Here is a 20,632-nt window from a genome sequence, read left to right on the forward strand (position 1 = left end):
TTTAAGTTTTTATGTGTTCCAACAGTTTATAAACATTACTACACCTACTACGCCTTCCACTTTTATGTTACAAAATCTGGTTATCATTTTGGTTACCAGTTTCGTGCTGTCACATACATGACTTGTTTTTTCAACACCAATGCCGCAAGTTTTAAGCCTAAACATAGCAGACGTAAACTACCAGGAATTGATTCGGGCTTTAAATGGGGGGCCAAGATATTAACTTAAGATTATACATCAAATCATTATTAAGTTGATGTAACACCTCCCTTTCTACTTCACTAAAACAGTCTGTAATTTGTTCCTAATGTATAGAACTTCTGTTGCCAATACTACTTAAATATCAAAGAACAAAATCAACTCCGGCGAAACAAAAGAATTACATTGAAGTATCTAACCGCAGTGCGATACCCAAAGTACAACCCAAAAAGTGCTGGAAGGAAATCTAACAATAACGTTCTTCTCTTATATGTCATGATTAGCAACATTAACTATAGCGTAGGTTAGATAATTAATCACTGGAACCGGGTGTTAAATTGAAACATACGGTTGTTACAAATAATACTATGTTACAAAATTTTTACTTTTTCTTGTTCCTTGGCAGAAAGTGTTATTTCCCAATTGCTTATGCTTAAAGTAAATGGAAAAGTCCTATTTTTCTTTTCAAACTTTGTTTTTGTGACCTGGGACCGTACGAGGTCTGTTCAAAAAATACGCGGACTGTTTGAATTGCGCGACTCCAGTTGGTTTCAGGGGTATCCGCTTGGTGTCGCTAGCTTCGCACAGATCAGCTGATTACGACGCCATTTCCGATTGTAGATATCTTCATTTGTGTATTAGCTACGCGGTTTTAAGTGAAGTGCGATTTTTTCGTTTGGCGGATTTCAGAATGAATGACCTGAAGGAGCAACGACTTGCTGTGAAATTTTGTGTTAAACTTGGAAAATCTGCGACTAAAACTTTTGCTATGCTTAACACGGCTTACAGTGATGTGGCTATGAAGCGTACGGCATGTTTCAAGTAGCATGAACGTTTTAAGGATGGTCGACAGTCCATTGAAGATGATGAGCGTCCTGGACGTTCTTCCACGTCAACTGACGACCCAGACGTCGACAAAATCAACACCCTGGTGCGGGCAAATCGACGTCTGGCTGTCAGGGAGCTTGCTGAAGAGTGTGGGATATCAGTTAGATCTTGTTACGAGATTTTGACCGAAAAATTTAAGATGCACCGCGTTGCTGCGAAATTTGTGCCTCAGAACTCGTGAGTTTTTGGCCAAATACTCGATCACTGTTCTTCCCCACCCCCCTACTCACCTGACCTTGCTCCTTGCAATTTTTTCTTGTTCCCCAAACTCAAAAGACCCTTGAAAGGAAGAAGATTTGAGACGATTACCGAGATTAAGGCAAATGCGACGAAGGAGCTGAAGGACAAAAGAAGCGTACCAGGACTGTTTCAACAAGTGGAAACACCGTTGGGATAAGTGTGTGCGTTGGGGAGGAGAGTACTTTGAAGGGGTCCCAGACCTGTAACTTCTAAATAAAGTACGTTTTGTTTTATGACGTTAGTCCGCGTATTTTTTGAACAGCCCTCGTATGACGCAAACATGATAGGAGACTATATTTGGGGGCAGGTATGTGAAAGTGATTTACATTACAGTCGCAAATCTCAAAACAACTACTCACTTCTAAACATTGTTGTTCATTTTTGTATAACTTGAGTATAAATACATGTAAATCTTGATTCATATGTTGTTTTATTCAGACCTTATGTAAATGAAAATGTGCAAATTTGCCCATTCTTACATGAAAAATAGGTTCATTTCTAAATTTCATTAACCATGTCATTAAAGCAAAGTTTGAAGGGAATAATAAACATTTTCTGTACTTTTACAACATAAACAATTAAGAAATAACACGTACTCTACTATAAATTTGTGTTACATAGTGTAATTCGTGTTAAGCCTTTTCAGTACTTTCACGTTAAACAAAAACGTCTAGTGATGATCAACAATCTTGCTAAGTCGATATATAAGGTCTTCCTAAAACCTTAATATAAAACTGAAATGTCGTTTTAACAAATCCTTCACATTAAACTAAACTGTCTGGTCTTCACAAATCCTTTACCTTAAACTAAAAGGTCATCACAAAATATTCGCACTAAATGAAACTTTTGGTCTTTACAGAATTCTCATGTTAAAATGGAAAATCTCGTCCTTAGAGAATTTCACGTTCAACTAAAAAGTGTTTATGTTACAGAACTACACATTAAACTGAAGGGAATTGGTCTTACGCAGCTGCACATTAAACTGGAAAGTATTGATGTTATACAATTTCACATTATTCTGAAAGGTCTGGTTCTTCGTGAAATTACCAGTCAAACTTGTTCCTTTTCTAAAGCTTGCTTGTAGAAAGGTATCACACAAATATCTCTGCTCGGTGTAGAAAGAATATACGTATAACTAATCTGGCACTTACATTTGAAAAACAAAAGTAACCTAAGGATAATATGTTGACAAATAATGAAGCATGCGAAGGATTTAACAACTAGAAACATTGATGTTATTTTACTGGATAAGTAAATAGCATCGTAACTGATATTGGATACTTTACAGAAGAAAGAAGACAATATTAGAAGGAATTTTATTTGAACCAGATTGAACGAAACTAATGTAGTAACACGCAATGTAACTGTTGTAGTCGTTGATTTAGTTTTGACATTTCGTTACAGGGTTACTTTTTTCATATGTACGTGTGATTATGTATTTATTTATATACATATAACAACTATAACTTCTGTAAACATGACATTAATTAAATAGTGATCACTTTTTATTATCAACATGATATATATATGGAAACAGTTTTACTTTAGTAAATACAGTTTGAACCCCGAGCTAGTGAAATATTAGAAATCAATACTTCTAAAATTAGTTATAGAAATCACGTAGACTGTAAATGCTTTTCTATCCATCTATACTATCATACAAAACTTACACGTCATCTTGTCCCTAAATTCATGTAAAGCTGTGCTCCTGCAATATCATTTGAAAAAACTTGCGTATCATCTTGCGCCAAAATTCACGCACACTCGTGCTCCTCTGATATCATATTACAACAGGTATTCGTTTCCCCTCGGTGGACTAAGCCCAATGTGGCTTTGTTGTATGAAAAAAAACAACAACAACACAAACACATCATATTACAAAACTTTCATGTCTTGTCCCTAAATTCACACAAACTCATGTTTCTGCGATAGCAATCTAAATAAATAACATTTTCCTTGCCTCTCAGATTCACATACACATACAAACCTTTCATATAGTAAATTGTTATCTAATCTGTTTATATTGTATATTTTACAAAGTTTTACTTAGTAAATAATGTCTATCAGAACTTTACCAAGATTTTGGAGACTATAGAAACAAGCCTGCGTAAAAAAAAATAAGATGTATACAAAATTCTGGAGACATTAAATAACTCATGAGAAGTATTTGTATAATAAAACTTGTTGACAAGGAGTTACAGGTTTAGTATCGTTTAACGCGTTGTGGCATAGCACTTATCGTATGTATTCAGATGTTTCTTTAGTCGGAACACGTGCTGTCCATATAAAAATGTTGCTTCTTTACTTTTCAGAAAGTGAAGTACATGAAATTTTGTAACAGCAGAATCTCATTATTTCTATAACACAACGAAATGATATGTTTGAGTGGCCAGCAAATCCCTATATTTTTTCTGATTGTTCTAAAAATCCATTGTAATTTTACTGAAACATTATCATAAAATAGCCACGTGTATTCCTAGACCAGACATAAGACAATTTTTTGTACTCAAGAAGTCAGATAGAAAAACTGATAATACCAGTTCAGTGCCAAATTATTCTGTTGCTATAGCAGTTTGACGTCATTTGTCTGACAAAGTTTCACTAACTAATGATATCGAATTTAACATCAAAAGTCTGTCTCGTAAATGTAAGAAATTGTTTGAGACAAACAACTATTTCCAATTTACTTTAGTGAGAGTTAAAATAGTCTCGTTTAAGTAAGTATGTCATTAGGTACATTTCTTCCCTACTATGCACAGCACCATTTCTGAAGGAATAATAACGAATAGACAGGCTTCAAACAATGAATTTGAAAGCTTATAAACTATGGTGAGATATGAAAATCGAAACGCGTTGTTAAAAGTACTATATAGTTTCTACTGTTTGTTCAATCTACGGTTACGGTAAGAATATTGATAGGTAAACAGATCTGATTTCTAAAGTAATAAAGGTTAAGTTGCATGATTGACAAAGTATGACGTAAGTGCTATAAAATACTGCCATGCGTTAAAAATTATTTGTAAAATAACACAAGAACCCACCCATGAAAAAGAGCTAGAAAGTTCTTGACCTGGATCACTATGGAAACGCGACGAGTAAACACTTAGCAAGTTTAACGTAAGCTTAGGTGTCGCATTTCATTTTTGCGTCATACAAGGTTACTCTTTCTGTTTTGGGGCTTTTTTAAAAACTAATTATTAGTGTTCTGTTTTTCCATGTCGGTATTCCTTTCTTATCCTACATATTTATAAGTATAAACTTTCCACATGGACGAACACAGGAAACGCTTGACTTCATAGACTAGTCCCCACTTCTTCTAAAGTTTATAAATCGAATTAACATTGCACTTATAATTACGTTTGTATCAACGTTTGTTGATCAGTGCAACAGAATTTATTTTTCCTCAATAATATAAAATTATTTGTTTTAGAATGTAATGTGCCTTTAGTTTTCTGTTTTGTTTTTTTCAGAATAGCGGAGTCATAAATCATAGAATTTCCAAGGTAGACGAGACAATTTCAGATTTCTATTGCTTCCTAACGTCTGTGCATTAAACTTCATAGCTCTGAGGTAACAGCTGCAAGATATAAAACACAATATATATACGAAAACCTGACTGATGAGCTCTGGAACGAGAGTAACAAATATTGTTTCATGGCATTATACAAACACTTACTTTAATTTTAAACCACAAAACTAGGATTTGATTTCATGCTTTTTGTTGGCAGCCCGCAACTCTCTGCTCTCAGAAATTAGTAGATAGATGTTTTAATATAATCTTATGTAACATCCAAAGAAATAGTTATTTGTGGCGTTGTTTATGTCTGCAATAGTAGATTCTGTCTAAGATAGTGTTATAAACAAGTAAGTCATGATACTACGGAGCCCGGCATGGCCAAGCGTGTTAAGGCGTTCGACACGTAATCCGAGGGTCGCGGGTTCGAATCCCGGTCGCATCAAACATGCTCGCCCTTTCAGCCGTGGGGGCGTTATAATATAACTGTCAGTCCCACTATTCGTTAGTAAAAGAGTAGCCTAAGAGTTGGCGGTGGGTGGTGATGACTAACTGTCTTCCCTCTAGTCTTACACTGCTAAATTAGGGACGGCTAGCACAGATAGCCCTCGAGTAGCTTTGCGTAAAATTCAAAAAACAAATAAACAAACATTATGCCGCGTCATATTTACATATTTCAGATTATTCGAGTTTATGAACAAACAAAAATTTCGTGTCCAACTTTGTAGGCATAAGTGAGACGCGTCACCTTTATACATCTAGATTCGAATGTTTATATATGTACTTCGTCGTTGGTTAGACATGAAAATTCAGTTGGCAGACAAATGTATGAATTTCATGTATTTTAAATGTATTTCTTAGGGAGAGAACGAACGAAAATTCTTATGACTTTTCATTTCTACTCAGCATTAGCGGGCTCTGCCCAGTGAATAATTAACGATTAATAGGGTTAGTATTGTAAAGAATTCTTGGCTTCATGCAATATCTTTGGTTAGTTAAACGATATCTTTTTTAATGAACACATTTAATTGTTAAACTAAGCTACATATGTTACCTAAACAAGGTATATTCTCAAAATTACAATAAATTATTTACCCAGCCGTGGTAACAGCTGTTTCATTCATAACATAAGAGGGAAGGTATTAAAATCTGCCGTTTGCTTTCCCCACAACCAACCCAAGCCAACCCTTTTAAGAAAATCAATCCGTCCATCTAAAGTGTGAAGGCATCTGTATGTTACCACGTTAAACAACAGCATCAGATAAAACATTCTATGAGTTTAAGTTTTTAATAAAACAATAATTTTGTGCAAGAACTAGCGTGGAGTTATGAGGTCTCTAAGTCTAAACTTATCATCCATAATAATAGGATATAATACTGAATAATTTACCTACAGTGTTACCATCATGGTAGTAAACCGAGTGGCGAGTTTATCAAACGAGAATATGTAAAATACAATAATCAAACTAGTATTTTACAAAATAACCTAAAATAATCAAACTAGTATATTGTAGATAATATAATATAATCTAAGTAGAATTGTACACAAAACTAAGACAATCAAAGTAGTATCTTACAAATAATGTATCTTATGTATAAAATATGATGCAATGATCTTACGAATGAACTAAGATAATATACATTATAGATATGCTAAATTAATCAAACTAATATCTTATATGTTGATTATCTAAGATAATGAAACTAGTACCTCATTGATAGCTTAACTATATTAGTGTCTCAACTATTACTAACAACATGTGAAACATACATTACTATATTTACTGATTGTCGCTTATGTTTGCGATTGTGTTTTAACAACCAATATATATATATAAATTGTAAGTTAAACAATGTATACATATACATATATATTGTGTAACTTACAATTTTACCAAATAATGTCTTTTATCCTTTGGCTTTTGTTTGTTTGTTTTAATTTCGCGCAAAGCTACTCGAGGACTATCTGCACTAACCGTCCTTAATTTAGCAGTGTAAGACTAGGGGAAGACAGTTAGTCATCACCACCCACCGACAACTCTTGGCCAATTCTTTTGTCAACGAATAGTGGGATTGACCGTCACATTTTAACGCCCCACGGCTGTAAGAGCGAACATGTTTGGTGTGACGGGGATTCGAACTTGCGACCCTCAGATTACGAGTCAAACGCCTTAACCCATCTGGCAATGCCAGACCCCTTTGGCTTTTTTGAATTCAAATTCACTTCACTGTTTGTAACCAATGGGCACCTAGAAAGTACACAGTTTTTATCTATGAATGTGCGTAGAAAGAACATAAAGGGGAAAATGTCTTGCAACAAACCAAGGCGCACATTTCATTGTATATAAACATCAAAATAGTTTAGTCGTTTTCTCATTATCGTTTCTGTTATCTACCCTTACCTTTAGAGTATTGTGGTGGGTTATGATTGTTAGACACATTGAAAACATCAAGTACTGTATTAGTAACAATACCCTAACTGAATTTCATATTCTTCGATGCTCATAAAAATAGTTCATAGTGTCATGGCTTTTCGTAAAAAAAATACAACAAAAAACAACTGATTGTAGTATAACCACTTATAAACTTTGATATAAAGCGAGTTATAAAAATCGGCTTAAACTCCAAACTAATCTGTTATATATTCAACATTTCAGTTAATGTTTCTTCAGGGACATATATTTTTATTTGATTCTACATGTAAGTTGGAGATTTATTAATGTAGTTTTCTCACAATGGTTCTGTTGCTGCTTAATCTGCCCCACGTACAAGAAGACGAGCTTGTTCTTTTGAAGGACAGTAAAGCTAATTCAAGTAAAATAATAATACATATTTGTGTTAAAAATAAAATATATTATAAAATTAACACTGATTTTTAGATGAATTAAATAAGACTTATAATAATCACTCTTCGCTTATTTAACATTGTTTATATCATAGTTTATACAGTTATCGTTCATGAATTTGATAATGTAAATATTTCCTAAACAACTTCTATATTTGTTTATCCTAACCGATCTGATGAATCTCTTAGACACTGAATATGTCCGATACATTGTGATTTAAATATGTTATATATTCATCTTTGCTTTCACTCATACGCTTTCAGAATTCACCAGTTTTGTCTTATATGAGTTTCTCACATTGATATTTACTAAGTTATTAAAAATAAAAACCTGGTGAATTACTCTTCCGTAAGAAAGTTATATTATTTTGCATGTTTAATTACTGATGAAACGTTGTTACAAGCTACGGAGGTACTATTCTCCAAACATATGACCTCTGTCTTGAGTGTCATCACGTATTCAGAGTGCACCCTCCTTGTGGCTCAGTAATATGTCTGCGGATTTGTAACGATAAAAATTGAGTTTCGATTCTCGTGATGTGCACAGTATAAATATTCCATTGTGTAACATTGTGCTTATCTATAAAAAAAACCTATTCAGAGCAGTGTCATTTAGAGTATATTTGAATACAACCAGGCACTGTATGTTACCTTGAGTTCACAACATATATATCTATGCTAATATAAGGTACAAAATATGTGTTTAGTACCTGAAATGTTTCGTGAGTTTTATTAGCTACTTTGGTCCTACAGGAAAGAAACTGTACCGACATTATAAATAAACTAATTATGTGTTAGATCTCCACAGTGAAAAATTTACTACATAGTTCTTTTATGGATACTGTTTTGTTTTATGATACATTTGATTACGTTTTCTGAAATCTTATGAACAGTTTGATAGTGTTTGGTGAACAGTTTAATAGTGTTTGGTGAGTGTGCTTACAACCAAATGGCTATCTCCGTAAAGCAGTTAAGTGGAGCATACTTTCATAACTTGGTGTTAGCAAACTGGCAGTGTTATTATTAGTGCAAGCGTCATTTGGCAGTATGGTGCTATCAGTAAAACATTTTGAGCTTGATTCCATAACACCAGTCCTTGCTTATTGTGTGCTACATTAATGGCATAACTTCCTTCATTCCGTCCTGCATTTTTCACATCATCTTTACCTTGCTCTACAGTTCTATTCTAAAAATTGGTCAAATATGTTTGTTTCTGCTGTTTCTTTTAGGAAGGAGCTGGGTCAATCAGAAACTGATAGCTGTTTCTATTCATGTGAGTCACGTGATTTTAATTTTATGACAAACAGTTCGGCTCAAGGCTTGTTGATCTTATTAGTCACTCCACTTATAATTTTTTTATTTTCTTTTTAAATACACCAATATTTTATGTATCACTGAGCACCACGTTTTGGACATCTAGCACATCCAAGTGCAAACTCACCTATATCTTTCCAGTTAGAAATGTCTTTTTTGCTAGTCATACCTAAGAGTGTATATGTTTTTGATACATGCCTTGTATCTGTTTTTTTCAAATCCCTAATACACTTTACTACAACGTACATCCATGTAGACAAACAAATATATGTATAGTAAAGTTAATCGCATTTTCAAAGTCAGACAAACATGGCTGCCTTTTCTAGGGCGAATTGTCTGTTAATTATTATTTTAATATAGAGCATTTATAAATTTATTGGTGATATAAGTTGGATTTTTTAACTGAATGTTTGGACATTAGCGAGAATACATTAGCGAGAATTGTATTGTAAAGACCTGGTAGTGACTCTCTTAAAAAGAGATATGTTGATATAAATAACCGTTTTTGTTTTTTTTCTTTTTTTTTAATTGGATGTCTGGTTGACGATCAAAATATAATAAACACCTTTGTGTAATATTCTTTGTTAGGCAGAAATCGTATCGGAAATGAATAAATAAAAATCAAACCATTCTTTTTCAAACGTAAGATAACGATAAACTACGCTTAATTAGACCCACAAAAAGCATATAATAACAAGGAAATTTGCTAATGATTTGACACTACAACTTATAAACTATTCTGCTTACCTTTGACTCATAATTTTAGGATTACTAAGATGATTTTCTCTCTTCGACTCTATGGTTGCCTTATCCCTTCCGGGAATCAGAAGATTAGTTAATTCTAGTAAAATACTAATAATAAAAGTAAATAAATAATCAGTGTTAACAATGTAATATCATGCCATTAATTCTTATCCTAAAAATCTAAGTTACTCGTGATTTAAGTAAAAATTATAATATTTAATATTAAATTACTTAATTTGGTTCGCACCATCATTCGAGTAAAGTTACTTTATAAATTGAGAGAAATTTCTTTGTGTTACTGACATGGTACAGACTTTTTGTAGACGAAATAAAGGCTAACCATTCACTATTCGTACTTCGTTATGATGTGAGTTTTAAAAAGAGTTTCATTACACGATGGTGTAAGTAGTGAACATGAAACGGAAAAAAAAACATGCAGTAGGTAAAGCATTCAATTCAAAATACCGTGCCTCCAGTGCACAGCGGTATGCCTGCGAATTTTACTATTAAAACTGGGTTTCGATACCCGTGATAGGCAAAACACAGATAGCCCTTAGTGTAGTTCTGTGCTTAACTACAAAAACAAACAAAATACCGTTTTGAATGTATTGGCTTATAATATCATTAAAGTTTTAATGTTGAAATAAATTGTTAATGAATTCTTACACTCAGTTTATTAAAATCTTGCTGATTTGTTTTATTCATTGAAGAAATCAGTGGGGACAGAAGACCATGTTGAGCTTTACTCTAGTCTGACTCTGTGAAGAAATATGACAGGTGTAGCATAGATTGGAGGTCGCTCTGCGGCTGCCAATGAAATAATACTACTTTAATTGTGTATTTATTAAATTCAATAGAATTCAGGTGTTTGTCTTATAGCAAAGCCACATTGGGCTATCTACTGAATCCATCAGGGGGAATCGAACCCCTGATTTTAGCTTTGTAAATTCCTAGACTTACCGTTGTACCAGCGGGGAACAAAATAAAATTCAACTGTGATAAAGAATACGAAACAATAAAAACTGAAAAATTAAACTCATTTAGTGATAAATTAGATTACGACCCCTTAAGTTACACGTTCTACTTTTCAGAGGGAAATATTGACAATTTTTATCGCATAGACGGTACAGTGATGAAAAAACTTTGAAACTTAAATTTAAGTTAATTAAAATAATTAGTCGGATATATCAAGGAAATTAACTAAGATATAATTTTGAACCGGCGCGTGGAATTTAAATCATACGCAACCTTTATAAGATGGCGCCAAGATTCATTGATTTTTAACAGTTTTACACTTGAAGAAATGTCTTTTTTGTCTCTTCACATACGCACAAGGATACTACCTTCGAGATCTTTAAAGCACAATACATTAAGTCTGTCTAGCTGAAAGTATTGTAAGACTGATATAAATTGTAACCATAGCAGGATCTAAGGCACATCGAAAAAAAACAATAGTTCAAAATTGTAGACATTCTACTGTTTCATCCTGATCCTGTAAGAACCAAAACTTTATCTGTCACTCACTCCAAACTTGCGTCCTAAAATTTGATATGCCAATGAAGGAATTTATTTTGTATCATGAAAGACAGATGTAAAATGAAAGAGAATGAGATTAATAAAGGGTTAAAAATAAATAGATGCACTGGGAGATAGATAAATAAATCCCAACAAGGGGATACGTGGATAATAAGCATTATAAAGGGTATATTTCATTGCATTGTTTAATTTATATAATTTAAATTAAATAATTTTATGTTAATTGTTTACAACTGGGACTACCTAGTGTGCAAACGTTCACATTTTTTCAATTCATTTTTGCGGTTATTGGCTTACTCCTGGTGGCAGAGTGAGGACTGCATTAATATTGCATAATAGGGCAACCACAGCTTGCTGCTTCTCTACAGTATTGTAATCTATACAATTGTAAAGTTTATGGTACTTTATTACTATCGCATAGGCATTTATTTTTCATTTTCGGACTTCTTTTAAGATACTTCATCTGACTTTTATGTGTACAAAGGTTCGTTTCGTAAACAAATAATGCACAAAGGTATTATTCATAATCATGACCTTTGGTAAATTACAACCTGTAGCAGCATAATTGAGTTCAGTGAAGAATCCTTGAAGTGATCAAAACAGCCAATTAACTATACGTGTTGGCAACATATTATCTCATCAAGTTCCACAACTGAAGTACTCGCTTCCAACAGGAATTAACACTCCAACCTCTATTTAGCTGGAATTTACATATTCATAACTTTGCCTAGACACAGTGACTTCATAAATTTTTGATTTGAAAATGTTCTGCAGAACTGTATCTGTTAACTGATCAAATATTTGGTGGGAACACTGGTTCGTTTAATTACCTTATAAAATTAGTGTATAGCAGACCATGTAAATTAACCACGCATAAAGTGTGCATTTATTTCTCTTTATTCACAACTTGCAACATTGATAAACAGCTAAGTAATCCCACCTTAAAATTATTTGAAATAAAGTAGTAAAAAAGCTAGTAAATCTAAATTTACTATCACATGATATTTGAGTGATACAGTAATGTAGACAAATTTTGCATCCAGTTGTTTTTATTAGGGTCTCCCGATGGTGCAACGATATGTTTATGGTCGTACAACGCTAAAATTCGAGGTTCAATTCCTTGCAGTGGACAGAACAAATAACTCAATGTGGCTTTGATCTAAAATAAATACACAAGCACATTATTGGTTCGGAGGATACTATGGACAAACTGGTACAGAAGATATGATAAACAATATTTAATTTAATTGAATTACAATTTTGTATTCAGTATTTAAGCCTAATTTATTGGAAGATGATTCTAAGTTAAATATGCCAGTCGTTATTATATAAAACTTAGTAAAATTGTACTGGTTGAAAAAGCAATGAATGTGAGTTACTTGGAATCGAAAGAGATGTGTGTAATAATATTAAATCTTTAACCATTAATAGAGAAAGCATCTTATATAACTTTGGATATAAAATACTTTGAGAAAATGAAAGGTACGTTCAGTTAGGAATTCTGACAACAGGTCGTTATAACGGGCTCTATTTAAACTGTATATCAATTGTAGTTGTAAAACACGTGAAAGGAGTTTGAATAAGTCCAAATTTACTGACAAGAAACACAGAAGAGTTTTAGTTTGTGTGTGGTTAAACACAAAATTACATAATGAGTTATTTGTGCTGTTATATACAATATATATGTAATCATCTCGAGAAGACATTTTATGTATGAATACGATCTTCAAGAATGCTACTAAACTTTACAGAATGAGTTGTGGTGGTCAGAGAATGTTCCTTTCAAAATGCTCGACATTTGGATTCGTATAACTCTGTAGACAAGATTAGTGTGTTTTGAGTTTCTATTCCAGTATTAGTTAAAATGTCCTCCGCTGGGACAGCAAAAAGTCTACGAATTTACAATGCTGAAATAAGGGGTCCGATGTGGCTTTGGTATAAGAAAAACAAATCTGGACAAATTCAAGCAAACAACATTTGTGTGGTAGTTTGTAGCATATTTGTGTGAAACGAGTTTTAATATGATATTTAATTTCTTACAATTGTGTTATACGTATTAATGCTCTTACGTCATAAACGTAGGGAATGATCAGAAAATAGCTGACACGCAATGCCAAATTTTAATGTTTATGATAAAAATAGAAAATCTATATCATGGAGGATTTTGATGGAGACTTTACTGTTCATTATACATATAAATATGAAGACGAACATAACCAAACTGCATAGTTTCTATAGCGATATTTTCTTTCTTTCGCTGATGGCCTGGTTGTTAGGGTACTAGACTTGTAATGGGGCCCAGGCATGGCCAAGCGTGTTAAGACGTGTGACTCGTAATCTGAGGGTCGCGGGTTCGCATCCCCGTCGCGCCAATCATGCTCGCCCTTTCAGCCGTGAATTGTGACGGTCAATTCCACTATACGTTGGTAAAAGAGTAGCCCAAGAGTTGGCGGTGGGTGGTGATGACTAGCTGCCTTCCTTCTAGTCTTACACTACTAAATTAGGGACGGCTAGCACAGATAGCCCTCGTGTAGCTTTGTGCGAAATTAAAAAACAAACAAACAAACAGACTCGTAATGTGAGGGTCGCGAGTTCGATTCTGTGTCACATCAGGCGTGGGGGCTGCACGAAATTTAAAACAAACAAACAAATACACACACACTATATATATATAGTTTTATATATATATTTAATATATATATATTAAATAATTACATCTAAATGAATAAACAAAATCATAAGGAAGGACTGCGTTAAAAACAGCAAATCCCAATTTCTGATTTAATATATTATAACCATAAATTTTCAAGCCATAAATAAAACACATTAACATGCAGCGTATTTTATTTCATGTTAATGTGTTTCGTTTATGGCTTGAAAATTTATGGTTATGTATATAAATATATAAAATATTAGAATTATTTTAAGTATTATTGGTGTGTAACAATCCTTCAGAGCCTACCAAATAATGAAACAGTAAATAATAGAGGCAGACAATCATACCTGAAAATTGTTTGTTGTTAATCTTGTTTGATAGCAGAAGGCAGCATTGTAGGACAGCTGGTTGATATGGAGTTGTGTCAATCAATTCCCGCTGGAAGCAGTTTGATAAAGTTGATAATTTATCTGACATCTGGCTTTTCTTCTTGTGCTTTTTAGTGTAAACGAAACTTCACCTGTCTATGTTAAAAAAGGGCGTCGCTATACGCTACATCTGGTGAACCCTCACACAAATGTTTCGTTACGATTTATCAGCGGGGAGTTCCCTTTTGAAAATTAAGAGTCGTAAAGCGCAAAACACAAACTCTGTAATGTCAAAATTAATTTATACCACATTTTAACTGTTACTTTGTTCCACTGCGGAAGCTCTGGCAGAGGTGATAAAAATAATCTGGACAAATGAGTAACAAAAAAAAAAAGAGATGAGTTTGATGATTCTGGTAATGTATGCATAATTCTTCCTCGCTTCATAATAAGACGTTGGTGAACGTTTGACATTTAAACATCAGTAACGCCACTGAGTGGTTCATTGGTGAGTCGGCGATAGGTATATAGACTTTAAAAAAAAAAAAAATAAGGGTTGATCCCCTTTGTGGACAAAGTGTAGATAGATATGTGAAGTCTTACAAAGATCGAGGCCCGGCATGGTCAGGTGGGTTAAGACGTGCAACTCGTAATCTGAGGTCGCGGATTTGAATCCCCGTCGCACTAAACATACTTGCCCTCTCAGCCGTGGAGGCGTTATAATGTTACGGTCAATCCCACTATTCGTTGGTAAAATAACAGCCCAAGAGTTAGCGGTGGGTGGTGATGACTAGCTACCTTCCCTCTAGTCTTACACTGCTAAATTAGGGACAGCTAGCGCAGATAGCCCTCGAGTAGCTTTGCGCGAAATTCCAAAACAAACAAATAAATTCAAAGATCGAGTTCTCTAATTAATCGATTTTAATAACACAAATTCACTAAACAAAGAATATTTAAGAATATAAAAGTATTTAACTGGAACTGAAAATTTAAGCCATTTTCAACGCTGAAAATTTTGTCTGACGTTATTTCTAATTAGTTTAGCAAATCGAAACAAATCTAGCTTGTAAAACTTTTAACATAAAAACAAATCATTCTTATTGTTGTTGTACCAAAAACTTTGTTCAACATGATACATGCTCTTATTAATCAAAGTGTTATTAATATAACCTTCTTACCTCCCACATTCCAAATAATTGGTGATGCTAGCAACATTAATAACGCTTTCTTTTAATGTACATTTGATAATTTTATTAATCACCATCAAGACTTGGCTCGAGTTCTAATAGATCCACATAAAGAAATAATTGTTAACAATCATAATAAGTTGTCTATGATAAGTGATGTATTCCAGGTTGAACACTGTAACCGACTGTCCTCAAGAGGGTTAGTAAATTTAAATCGGTACCATACCTTTACAAGATGAATTAAGCTGGTGCTTTCGTATTCTATTCCAATGGCTCAAGCGGATGAGAATAGTGGTCCATTTCTCCTCAGGCGGGATGCTAGTCCATCCCAAGTTAACAACTAGGTTCTTACAACACAACTGGCTAGACTGGAACATGTGAAATAATGTGTTTTTCTCAAGGACACAACACCATGATGTGGGACATCCTTAAACTTGCAACCATCAGGTTACGAGTCGAAAGCGCCAAGCCACTAAACCACACTACCCCTATAAGAGGAATATTAGAATATTAAGTGAAACGTCCCACGACGTTAATCAGTTAATAGCCTAAATATATTGAGATATTTTTTTACAAAATCATCTGTATTACAGATTATCACAATGGTCATCTATTTATTCCAAGAGTTCCCTGTTGTCTAATGTAATTCCAAAATAGTATATTCTCAAAGCAAACTTCATTATTTTCTTATATTTTATGAAACAAACACTATTAAATTCATATATCATCAATTTCAACGAAGTAATTTTTTTAATTGTATTTGTCGTCCATTACATTTATGCATTTTCGTAGTAAACATAAATAGGTCAAAGGGTATCGCTATGCGATTTATTTCTTAAGGTCTTTTAGTAGCTAAATATTCCATATGTTTAAACGAACATTATTTTACAGTAAAATAACTTTGCTCAACGTCTCAGGTCTAAGTTTATATTTAATTAGAACTTTCGTGAATTAATAAGACATTAGAAACAAAAATGATCTTTGTAATAAATCAGTAGCTTCAACTTTGAACCCTGGCAGTGAGCGAGAAATCAGGGAGAGCGCCCCATTGTCGAAATATTTATCTTTGCACTTTGTAGTTGTTGGTGCGCTATAGCAGTGACTAACGAAATTTCACTATTAGGTGAAACAAAGGTGGTGCAAGAGCGAGTGGTGGACTTTGTGACTTTGTGAAACAAAGATGGTGCAAGAGCTAGTGGTGGACTTTGTGAAACAAAGGTGGTGAGCTAGTGGTGAACTTTGTTGACTAGCTAAATTGTCTCTAGTATACGGTTCAAAATTAAGAGTGGTTGTGTGCAACTAAACCTTCTGTAGCTTTGCCCAAATATTCTGAAAAAGAAAACAAAACTTCGATTTCGTGTGCTCTAAGCTAATAGAATATTTAAAAAAAGTAATTTTTTATCTCTTTTCTTCAGATTTTGTTGTTCCTATTACTGTTCCTTGAAGTCTGATCAAAAAGTAATCGAAACAAATCGAGGAATAGCACAAACATACACACACAGTACCTCCCTATTCTCACGAGAAACATAAATCACAAGATGGAGCGTTTTTTCTTGAACTGAAATATTTAGTACGAAATTCACATATGCTTTCGATGCATTTTATAAACATTTAAATAAGAAAAACTAAAAACAGGATGTTTGCCGCATGCTCTCCTAACCTTAACATATTAGTACAACAACAGCTGCACTGGAGCAAAGCATCCATCGAAACGTTGGACAGTCTGATAAATCCGTTGAGTTTATGACTAGGAGTGAACCACTTTCCTTTCGAAACATCCGTCATTCTAATTTTCCTAGTTAGATTTAACCAATTTTTTATTTTTTATTTTTTACAGTAATTCTCGGATAATAATAGACGGAAACTACGTACTCGGAAATTTACGACTAATGCACACCACTATATGTAGATCATGGTGTTTAAACACGTTGTTGTCTAACACTGGTGATTTACAATGTGAAGAACAGTTGGGGGCCTACTTCCGTTTCTTTCATTTTTGTCTACCTTTAATAAAGGATTTTATCCACTATACACCTGGCTAACGTTTACACAACTCTGACATTATTCGGGAGTGGACTGTTAACTTTCGAAATCAAAAGTGTAACGTCACATAAATGTGTAATAACAATAAAATATTCACTGAAATTGATATTATAATAACTGTAACCAGATTTCTCCTGCGACCAAAACAAAATAATTTAGTATTTTACAAATGACGTTAGTTGATGACGTCAGAAGTGAACTGATTCTTCTGACAAAATCAGTTCATATTTTACAAATGACGTTAGTTGATGACGTCAAAAGTGAACTGATTCTTCTGACAATAATTTTCATTTCATGTTGACTTTGAAAAATGTACATTCCTCATATATTTTTAGAAATTGAGTGTCCAACACATTTGTGATCTACCTACCCATCGAAATGAAAAAAAACAAAACGAGAGATTCAGCACATTTTTAATAAATCGACTTAACGATCATAACTTGTTTGTTTGAAGTTAAGCACAATGGGCTATCTGTACTCTGCCCCTCACGGCTATCGAACCTGGTTTCTAACGTTGTAACTTTGGATACATATCACTATGCCACTAGCAGAGCATAGATGAAAGAGAAGTTTTTATGTCATGAAGTTAGGATATATCGTAGATTTTCTGAAATTGTAATATATGTACTAACCCTTGTTCACTCTCGAGTTCATTGAGTTAAAAGAACGAGTTTGTTGAAAGAATGGCTTATTTTAGACATAGATCTGCTAATTGTCAAACAGTTTTATTCCAAAGAAAACCTATAGTATGGAAGTCGTTAAGAAAAAATGAAAAGAAACACCCATAAACACTTTCAAGATTTATTGCTTCTCAGAGAAAATTGAAAATATTAAGTTTTATTGTGTTAAGAATGATTTGTTTTTGTGTAAAAATATAAACTTTACATTTTAAACATGAGGCAAGTTTTAAAGAAGAACCGTGGAAAACGTTTTCGTCAACTATGTCACGGTGCTTGTTCATAAAAGTTCACTATTTAACAGATTAGTTATGAAGTACGATTGACATAACGCAAATAACAGATTTAAACCTCACGAGGCGATTATATATTTTATTATTCGTTATTTTCTTTAAAAATCATAGCAACGTAAAATGTTTTCATAGGGTTTAGTCATAAAATAACAACAAAAAAACAAAAACAGTAATTATAAAACAATGATTGTACGCTCGTAGGTTGTTTATTTTGAATTTCCCGCAAAGCTACACGAAGTCTATTACACTAGCCGTCCTGTACTAGTGTAAGACTAGAAGGAAGGCAACTAGTTATCACCACTCACCGCCAGCTCTTGGGCTACTTTTTAACCAATGAATAGTAGGTTTGACCGTCACATTATAACGCCTCCACGGCTGAAAGGGCGAGCATGTTTGGTGCGACGGGGATTCGAACCGGGGACCCTCAGATTACTAGTCAAACGCCTTAATCCGCCAGGCCATGCCGGGCCTGCTCGTAGTCTAATTGAAAAATTTGAGCTAAGTACTAAAGTATCAGAGATATTCGACATAGACTTGTATTAATTTCTTTACGTTGGTTAAAAACAAAGTAACACCGTTGTTAAGAGTATTTTTTAAACGGTGGTAAATTAATTTAATCTTATTCCATACTATTTAATGCTATTCTGTTGATATACGCATGCTCTGATCGTGAATCTCAAGAAAGAGCTTATGTTTAGGTTGCCACAAAAATGCTCACCACACTTTGAGGCATATTGGTGCGCTATAAAAGTGACGGTCAAATCCCTCTAATCAATCAGACAAGAATAGTCCATGAGTTGGTGGTAGGTGATGTTCACCACCTGCCTTCCTTCTAGTCTATCAGTTTAAAATCAAGACTATAATCAGATAGCTCTTTTATTTTTGTAGCTTTGCATGAAAGTTTTGAAACATAAACATATTTTTTAGTTTGTACTTTACCTTCACTATCAACAATCACTGTTTAACTGTATGTTCTCTTTACGATATTATGTTTCAGTCAACTGTATACCGTTACACATGGCCAGGTGGTTAAAGCACTCAACTCGTATTTCAAGGGTCGCGGGTTTGAATCCCCGTTACACCAAGCATGCTCTCCATTTCAAAGGTGGGGGCATTATAATGTGACGGTCAATCCTATTATTCGTTGGTAATATAGTAGCCCAAGAATTGGCGGTGGGTGGTGATGATTAGCTGTCTTCCCTCTAGTCTTACACTGCTAAATTAAGGATAGCGCAGATAGCCCTCGTATAGCTTTGCGCGAAATTCAAAACGAACCAAACCGTTATACAGGATGTTCAGAAAACCACTGTGCAGTTTTGTAATCATATACATATATAAGTGCACAGTGACTTTCCGAACACCCTGTACATCAAAATCTGAATTCTTAAGGTAAGTAAATATGTTGAGATGGTACATTACTTTCAAAGACTCTACCTGATTAGACATTAATGAATATAGATATGAAAACCTCTTCAATTTCGGAACGTTCATATTACATATACATATCAAATTCTCATATAACTACGAAATGTATGTACCGTAGGTACACAGTTAAGCCTCACAAGTAAACACTAAAGTTTACAGGATGTTTTTCACGCACGCAATTTTATCCATTATCTCTTCACATACAACATATTTTAATGACAGTTAATGGAAAAACAAGAGCATCAGTGAAACTCTGGTGAAATTAGGGTTAACTGTTGAATCACGAAAAAGGTTAAAACCTTTATTAAAATGGTAGTCTACAAAGATATCTCGAGAAAGAATTAATGTAAATTAAAATTAAATGTCTAGAAAGTTTATCATTTTGTGGCGTTGTTATTATTTTAGGGCAAAGCTATATAACTGATTAGTTGTACCAGGGTCTGTCCCGGGGGTAAAGCACTGGATTTGAGCATTTTAGGTGCCTAATCTTATCACTGAACCACCGGAGGACTGCACTTGTTGAGCTAAAACATTACAATTTGTATAAGACAAAATTTTAAATTCTAATGCGTACCTTAAACATCCTTGAAAACGAAAGTAAAAATCTTTCTTAATTTATTCTTAGCCTATTCTTATTCTAGATGTAACATTTCCAGTGGTTGAGGCTTCAAGTTTCGCTATATATTTTTTACCATGTTAGAGTT

The 20,632-nt window shown here is 33.7% G+C and overlaps 1 protein-coding gene across 1 annotated transcript in view; it reads right to left on the bottom strand.

Annotated features, from left to right (window-relative positions):
• Positions 1–15,966, bottom strand: part of LOC143258003 (uncharacterized) — a 44,596-nt gene extending 28,630 nt beyond the window's left edge. Inside the window, exon 1 of the mRNA XM_076517047.1 lies at positions 15,717–15,966. Coding sequence (XP_076373162.1) covers positions 15,717–15,867 — 151 coding nt within the window. The 5' untranslated portion in view covers positions 15,868–15,966. The remainder of the gene's footprint in view (positions 1–15,716) is intronic.
• Between the last annotated feature and the right edge of the window lie 4,666 nt (positions 15,967–20,632).

This window comes from Tachypleus tridentatus, chromosome 7 (genome assembly GCF_004210375.1).
Source record: "Tachypleus tridentatus isolate NWPU-2018 chromosome 7, ASM421037v1, whole genome shotgun sequence".
Taxonomy (NCBI): domain Eukaryota; kingdom Metazoa; phylum Arthropoda; class Merostomata; order Xiphosura; family Limulidae; genus Tachypleus; species Tachypleus tridentatus.